At 34.4% G+C, this 8,731-nt stretch overlaps 1 protein-coding gene across 5 annotated transcripts in view; it reads right to left on the minus strand.

Moving 5' to 3' along the window:
- Window positions 1-8,731, minus strand: part of LOC306843915 (tensin-3-like) — a 50,690-nt gene that overhangs the window by 39,664 nt on the left and 2,295 nt on the right. For 4 of the 5 annotated variants that reach the window (XM_079375633.1, XM_079375632.1, XM_079375631.1 and 1 more), the window contains 11 exons: window positions 8,292-8,540; window positions 8,137-8,187; window positions 7,444-7,566; window positions 7,257-7,321; window positions 6,315-6,398; window positions 3,853-3,962; window positions 3,289-3,349; window positions 3,081-3,156; window positions 2,852-2,981; window positions 1,406-1,483; window positions 1,177-1,278 (listed from right to left, as the gene is read on the minus strand). In XM_079375633.1, coding sequence (XP_079231759.1) covers window positions 1,177-1,278; window positions 1,406-1,483; window positions 2,852-2,981; window positions 3,081-3,156; window positions 3,289-3,349; window positions 3,853-3,962; window positions 6,315-6,398; window positions 7,257-7,321; window positions 7,444-7,566; window positions 8,137-8,187; window positions 8,292-8,441 — 1,030 coding nt within the window. In that variant the 5' untranslated portion in view covers window positions 8,442-8,540. Of the gene's footprint in view, window positions 1-1,176; window positions 1,279-1,405; window positions 1,484-2,851; window positions 2,982-3,080; window positions 3,157-3,288; window positions 3,350-3,852; window positions 3,963-6,314; window positions 6,399-7,256; window positions 7,322-7,443; window positions 7,567-8,136; window positions 8,188-8,291; window positions 8,541-8,731 lie in introns of those variants that run through there. The other variant, XM_079375634.1, reaches the window with a different exon arrangement.

Below are 8,731 nucleotides of genomic sequence, written 5' to 3' on the forward strand. Positions count from 1 at the left end.
AGCAAAAAAGAGGAACGTTTCTATATAAATTATGTGGTGAATTAAAAAAAATATATATTTATTGTTGACTAGCAATAATCTAGTAATAATAACACTTTTAAAAAAAAATCTGTATTGACTAATATTTATAATCACATTGGTAATCAGCAGAACTTTTCCCTAGTAATATTCTAAAATGGACCAACACTTAATTTTAGGTAAATATTGTGAAAATTAATTCATTTCAGCAATTTAGCTCACATCTCATTGGTTATATTTGTTAGACTGAGGTTAATTGCGTCATGGGACATTATCACAGGGGCTAAATAGTTAATGGTCTTATTGCATAAATGCTTTATTGTTTAAAACGTCAAAGACTTCTTAAAATTAGAAAAATTTTGAGTGAATTCTGGGTCCCACTTCATATTAAGTGGCCTTAACGACTATGTACTTATATCAAAAAATAAGTACAATGTACTTACTGAGCTCATATTGTATTGCAAAACACTTTTGCTGCTATTGAGGTGGGATACGGGTAAGGTTAGGGATGGGTTTGGTGGTATGGGTAGGTTTAAGGGTGGGTTAAGGTGTAAGGGATGGGTCAACAATGTAATTAAAAATGTAATTACAGAAATTAATTACAAATGTAATTACATGCAGGTATTTATAAAATATAAGTACAATGTAAAAACATGTATGTACACAATAAGTGCATTGTACTAAATTATTAATTTAAATGTAAGTACATAGTAGTTAAGGCCACTTAATATAAAGTGGGACCGAATTCTGTACTTCAATCTAAAATCATAACACTTGTACACATTTTCACAGTAAAACAAAATAATAAATCACAAAGTGATTTATTAAGTGATGATTGTCACGTTTTAAAAGTTCTGTTGGCTACAACAATAATTTGATCCTTTTGTACTGTATGTTTTTCATTTTTGCAGTTTCGTATATTGTTTTGTTCTTCATAATTGGCCATGACAAACTTGATAAATCATTACATATTTCAATAATTTGTGTTGAATTACAATATCATTAAAAAGTTTGGAATCAGTAAAACTCTTTAATGTTTTTCAAATAAATCTTTTAAGCCTGTTTTTATTTGATCAAATATGCAGTATTATTATGGAATTTTATTACAATTAAAAAGAACTGTCTTCTATTTTTATATTTTAAAATGTCCAGTCTTACCTGCTGCTGTAAGATTTTCCCTGAAGTCCCACTGAGCCTGTAGTGAATCCAGAGGGTCATTTTCAATGACAACTGCTGAAGTGCTCCTCCAGTGGCCACAATCTTTAAATGGAAAAACACAGGGTTAATTTATTACTAAATTAATTTCTACCTGAACCAGCCATATTGAATAATCCACAATCACAAAGATCCATAAAACACCTTTCTTTCCAGAGAAATGTGAGGATACCTGAAGCAAGGGATGGGTCTCTGTTGGCAATTTGTGAAAAGAACAGCTCCACCATACCGTCCTCTGGGAATCTTGGGTCTTGAATGGAGACAAGAGCAAATGATGACTGAAAGGGATGAAAGGCATGGAAAAAACTATGCTGCACAGCAATGTGGGAACATCAACACATACAAGTTCAATGACAGCTGATGTATCTGTGACTTGTAAGCACATTCGCCACAGCAATGTGACTGTTTTCTCTTCTGTCCAACATTCCAGTTGAGTTAGGCTTCCCATTGCGTAAGAAGCAGAATGAAGTGTTTGTGTAAAGAGTTAAGTTGTCTGTCTCCTTCTCAAATCTGATTGGGTCACCATGTGTTTTGTCTGTCATTATTTAACAAAAGCACTCGACACTTGCTCACATGCTCAGTCACGCACACACTCATACACTAGGAAAAACAAACCTGTACTAAAAATAATGAAGAATGTTGGCCCCCAAAAATGAATTTCATATTACATACAAAATATCAAACAGCTTCTGAAAACAACTGCTTTTTAGTGGCTGTATAAAGTCACTTTCTTTCCATAAAAGAAGGAAAACACATATAATGACAAAGACAGGTATTATTTCTACAATAAAACAAAAACATTAATATGGATACAAAATTGTTCACATATAGCTGCCATCATTCCAGGAAACAAAATTATTTCTTTTCCCCATTAGTTAACTATATACAATATAACATGTGCAGTTATATAACTATTAAAATAATTACCTTACAGACTATTTACAGTTCAAAAAGTCTGATCGTATTCATTCCATTTCAGTGTTACTTTAGTATCACTAAGATACTATTACTCTTTTTATTAATATTTTTAAACTTTGTTTTTTATTTTAATTTTAGTTAAACGTTTCAGTAATTGCTATGTTTTTGTCATTTCTGGTTTTATTATTCCTATTTATTATGAATAAATATTTATTTATTTATTTATGAAAATGAGAAATTCCACCTTGGCAACTAGCTGAAATTAAAGTTTTAAATTTTGTTTTATTTCAGTAAAAAAATTTTTTTATTTATTATAATTTTTTAAAATGTTTTTAGCTTTAGTTTCAATTAGCTATAATAACCCTGGTCCATTTGCTCCATATTTAAAGAAAATCAAGTCAGTTTCTCAGGTTCACACCAGTGTCCTAGCAGAATAAATCACAGGCATAGTTCCTCACATTAACTATGAACCTTTTCCAATAACATTTGTCCACCAGATTTACGGTTCAAATACTTTAAGCCAACATTTCCAACAATATTGATTTATCTGAAAAGATAAAAGAGTTTGTGCAAGATACAAAATAAACATGATTTGGTTTATTATTTTGCAAATGGAAATACCTTCTTAGATTCTTCATTCTTCAAAGTTCTTAAAAAACCTTTGGGAGTGCAAAGATTTGACAAAAAACACTGTGTGTACCTTTGTTTGCGTGATCAAGGTCTTCTTTCTGCAAAGAAAGTTGGTCTCCACACAGAGTGCCGGTGTGGAACTGCACACCAAAGACTGTCTCGTGGGTCCTCATGGAATCACTTTTATGATAACACACAATCTGCAGAGAAATAAGAAAAGAAGATGATACAGTGTGCAGTTTTTGTTAGATTAGTGCAGTCTGTGTGGTGTGTGTGTAAGAGACAGAGAGACGTCTCACCATGAAATCACCTTTGAGCATCTGTGGGGGTTCCAGAACAAAACACACTCTGTCTGTCTGACCTACGGCAACCTGACTGAGAGTTATACAAGCACTAAATATACACATATTATAATAAATGCATGGATAAACATGATACACATAACATATATCCAGCATTTTACAAAAGCACTTTTATATTCTATTCATATAATATCTGGCGACTTACTGCACTCCTGATGAGTAAACTGTCTGTGTGTCTTGATACACTCTGATAAACAGCTGACACACTGAAAACAAACAAACCCAGTGGAAAATTGTATTACCTTTTTTATAGTTCACATAATAAGAGATCTCAGTAAAGTTTCTTTATGTATCAACTTTGTCTCAGATGTTTCTTTTCAACTTGCAGGAGTTGAAAAAAGGTTTGTAGAAATAATAGTAGAAAATAATTAAACTAAATACAGATGGTGTGTTGTAAATTGAGAACTGTAAATTTAACATGGAGGTCATAGCTGAGAACCTTCATTTGTGTTCCACAGAAGAAAGAAATGAGAGTTAGATGACAGAACTTTAATTTTTGGGTGAACTAAGTTTTTTAAGTAAGATTACTGAAGTATTTTTCTCAGGAGAAACTGAGAGATTCTGAGAAAGATCTGTTCTCTATTAATGTACAAGAGAAATAATTGAGATATTATATGGGATGACAAACTCTAAAATTATTTGGAAACTAAAAACACTATTTCATTTTTTTTTAAAGACTGGATGTAGGACATATGGGTGCTTTCATAACCTGTAGGGTGGAAGTCAGGAATGGGATGGATATTAATGCCATGGATGAAGAGCGGGGAAGAGTTCATGCGGATCTGATAAGTAAGGAGTCTGCCAAACACCTGCACATACCTAAAACATCCACAAACACCTCAGTCACTCATACTGACACAAGAAATAATAAATCAGGCCTCATAACACCAGCACAACTTCAGATGATGTCGATAATAAAATAGCATAAAGATGCATCAACCTGGTTTTATTTGGCAAATTATCAGCATTTTAAAACAAAAGGATTTAGGGGAAGAAAGAATGCATTCATTTTTCCAAATAAACTAGCCAAAGGTGTGAAAAGTATGGAAGCCTGTTTCCACCGCAAGATTAAAAATAAATAAATTAAAAATGCAATTCCAACTTTTTATCCCAAAATTCTGTCTTGGTTTCTCAAAATTCTCAGAACTGCGAAATATAAACTCTTACTTTTAAAAAGTCTTACTTTTTTCTTGCAACTGACTTTTTTCTGACTTTTTATCAACTTTATAGACTCATAATTACGAGTTAACATTTCACAATTCTAATAATTTAGAGTTTATATCCCCCAAGTTTACATTTTGCAATTCTGTTTTTTGTTTCCACCACAGAAGAAAAAAGGTAAGTCTGACTCTTTATCTTATAATTCAGATTTTTTTTCTTACAGTTCTTTTCAGACTTGAGAGTTTACAAGCAATTAAAGGGATACTCTAACCCCAAAATGAAAATGTTGTCATTAATCACTTACCCCCATGTCGTTCCTAACCCATAAAAGCTTTGCTCATCTTCAGAACACAATTTAAGATATTTTGGATGAAAACCGGGAGGTTTGTGACTGTCCCATTGACTGCCAAGTATACCACTGTCAAGGCCCAGAAAAGTATGAAAAACATTGTCAGAATAGTCCATCTGCCATCAGTGGTTCAGTCTGAATTGAATGAAGCATCGAAAACACTTTTTCTGCGCAAAGAAAACAAAACCTACGACTTTATTCAACAATTCGTCTCCTCTGCTTCAGCGTAGTGCCATTTTGGAGAAATTTGTCTGCGGACACAAGCAGCGAATGCTGTTCTGTGTCATCCGCACCGCACGGATACGTCTTCTACGTTTGTTTACGCTTTGATTTGAACGAAAACAGCGTATCCGGTATGCGGCTGACACAGAACAGCGTACACAGTTTGCGTCCAGTGGATACTCTCCAAAATGGTGCTATGCTGAACCAGAGGAGACGAACTGTTGAATAAAGTCGTTGTTTTTGTTTTCTTGTTCTTGTCGCTTCATTAAATTCAGACTGAACCACTGATGGCAGATGGACTATTTTGACGATGTCTTTCATTCTTTTCTGGGCCTTGACAGTGGTATACTTGGCAGTCAATGGGACAGTCACAAATCTCCCGGTCTTCATCCAAAATATCTTAAAATGTGTTCTGAAGACAAACAAAGCTTTTACGGGTTTGGAACAACATGGGGGTAAGTGATTAATGACAAAATTTTCATTTTGGGGTGGAGTAACCCTTTAACCCTTCGCCAGGAGTTTGAATGACAAATGGCAATCTGACCAATCATAACGCAGAGTCTTTTTCACTGTGTGAACACGATGCGAATAGATGGATCTTCGTGTGGTGCCATGGCATGTTGGACGTAACAATAGTAACTAAGGAGGCGGGACTTTGCGAAGGGTCAATTGGGACAAAGTTAACATCTCACAATTCTGACTTCATCTTGCAATTCTACATTTATATCTGAAAAAAAGAATTGCTAGATATAAATTAAATTTGCACGATATACTGTAAACTTAGAACTGCGAGGGAAAAAAAGTCTGTTGTGAAAACAAGCTCCCAAAGAAACGTGCTACAGATTCTAAAAGCTGGAAAACAAACTCACATTTTTTGACATTTCTCCATTGATTTAGTGCTATTCTGGGTGCGCCTCACTATCAAAGAGAATAAGTAGCTTCTTTATAGTATTGCCAAAATCAGCTTCTTTGTGTTTTTCCAGCAACAGATCAGAGCAGAATATTTATGTTGCCATTTTCAAAGCTTTACAATAACTCATCTTCCAAAAAGTGTTTCTAGAGTCAATAGAGATGGGAGAACATAAAGGAAGAAAATGAATAGTACACTAAACATCAGGGGAAAAAATAAAAACTCTTGCTCAGTTTGCACGTGCATGAGGGGTGACAGGCGGTGTCTTTCAGTTTGACATAAAAAAAGAAGACACCAAAGTGTAAAATGAAGATATTTCACAGAAAAAGGAAGTTGGAATAATATCAGGACGTCAAGACTGCATAGGGGGATTTCCTCTCACGTGTGTCCCTGTGTGTAACCTTCACTCATGACAGACTGCTGAGTGACCGACAGCAATAACAGCACCAACACTTCAGTATGCATCAAGGTGAAAAGCAACAGGAACAAGGGGAAAAAGAAAGTTAATGAATAAACAAATGAGCCTTGCCTTTTCTGAGATGGAGTCATAAGGTTAACCATTTTATCACTGCAGAACTTCTTCATGGAGTACAGATCTAATGCATGTTCCTCACTGAAAGACACACAGGACACAAATGAAAGTATAAACAAATCTTTTTGTTTGGTCAATTATGCAATCATTCATTTAGCATACAGTACATGCCACAACATGCAGCTATTACATCCGCATTATCAATTCACAATGTTTTTATTTATTTAAATACAGATTTTTAAAATTATGCCAGATGAAGCTATTAAGATTAATATCAGACATTATCATGTTCCAGCAGAAACTTGCAGGTTTGGAACAACATGAGGGTGAGTAAATGATGAAAAATTGCTCATTTTTGAGTGAGCAATCCTTTTAAAGTCTTAAAGGAACAGTTCACCCAAAAATCAATGTTCTGTCATGTTGTCCCAAATGCATGACTTTCTTTCCTCCAAACCAGTAATAACGACAAACAATTGCTCTTATAATATGGTCCAGTGAGTTTTTAACTTGACAACCGGATCACTGAACAAATCATTCAGACTGGATTTGTGAACTAGTTCAATCAATTGACTGAAAAGATCCAAATCAACAAATGATTTGTTCAAAACCTGGACATTGTTTATGATTATATTTTCAGAAATTCATGACTTGAATTTGAATCTGTTCCTAACATATAGCTAACATATGAATTCTGAACACTTTAAATATTGTGCATAATCAAAAGGACTATTTTTTATGGTGTATTTAGAAGCTTGAAAGCGCCAGTGGCCATTTATTGTAATCACACAGAAGCTCACACAGGTTTATAATGGCATGAGGGTGAGTAAATAGTACCAAAATGATCATTTTGAGATGAACTCAATCAGCTTGTCTGAGATGGCAATTGTCTTTTAAAAGATTTTTTTGACTTGTTAACAATGGATATGAATTGAGTAGTACCTGGTGGAAACATTAGATAGCTGGATGTAAGAGGATATTACCACACCCACTCTGTCTTTGCTGCCCTATGAAAGACACAGGAAGAAGTTAACCAACCGTGACATTCCTACAAGACGGAGTCAAAGTCCCAGAGACAAATAATGGACTTTAGACCCGAGAATGAAAAGCAAATATCGTTAAATCTCACTTTGCAGTGTAGCAACAGCACGTTTTCAGAGTGTGCCCTGAGCCAGTTGTCCATGTTTTTACACACCGCACACAGCAGATGGAGCGATGGAGCTTGTTGTTCCGGCCACCCCAAATCCTCCACCTAACAGTCAGAAATGTGCGGTAACAGTTAAACATATACTTCCATTCAAAATTTTGAGCTCAGTTTTTTTTTAAAGACATTAATAATTTTATTCAGCAAGATTGCATTAAATATGTCAGTAAAGCCATTTATAATTGTACAAAATAATTCTATTTCAAATAAATGCTGTTCTTTTAAACCTATATTCGTGAAAGGATCCTGAAAAAATGTAACATGATTGCCACAAAATAATATTAAGCAGTTTTCAAGATTCATAATAAGAAATTTTTCTTGTGCAGCAAATCATCCGCTTTTCCATCACTGGAATACATTACATTTTAAAATATACTATTATTATTATTATTATTATATTTAACATTATTTTAAAATACTATAATATTCAATGTTATAATAATATTTAAATAATTATATTTCTCAATATTACTATTTTGTCAAATGAATGCAGAATTGGTGAACATAAGTGACTTATTTCAAAAACAATAAAAATCTTACCAACCCCAAACTTTTGAGTGGAAGTATGCATACCATTACACATCTTTAACAGTCACATGACACACAGTTTAACTTTACCCTGTGATTCATCCTGCTGAGATCATCACTGTGCTCGGATAAGTTAATGACCTGCATGCAGGAAAATAAAGGTTTTGTTCCATGTGACTCCAATAGCAACAGTCAACAAACACACACAATGCCAGCTGATGTGTTTGTTTTTCTTGTCTGCTCACCATGTATCGATCCGCATGTTTGGACTGCAGCATCTGCGTGATGCTGCGCAGGTTGTGCTGGTACGTCTGCTCTGTGCAGGACTGGGGGAAGGCGATGCCAATGATACGCTCCGTAATGTAGTCCAGGTCGAATTCAGATCCCTCCGCCATCACGATAGTGTTCCCTCATGGGAGGATGAGACTGGCTTCAGTTCAGTAATGTGCAGGCTCTTTGAAAGCATTTGTTTTGGCTTGTAGAGATTAGCAAATCTGCAAGGATTCATAAAAAATCACCACTGGTTGAAATGACAGCCAAAAGACAGTAAGAGTAGGGCTTTGTCTATCACTTGGAAACTTACAATTAGATATGCAGAACTGTTTGCATCATTTAATTTGCCTATAAATCTTAAAGTTAAAATGTGACTTTAATATATGAAATAATCTGTAGGTTCTCTAAGGCA

The sequence above is a fragment of the Barbus barbus genome (genome assembly GCF_936440315.1).
Source record: "Barbus barbus genome assembly, chromosome: 24".
Lineage (NCBI taxonomy): Eukaryota > Metazoa > Chordata > Actinopteri > Cypriniformes > Cyprinidae > Barbus > Barbus barbus.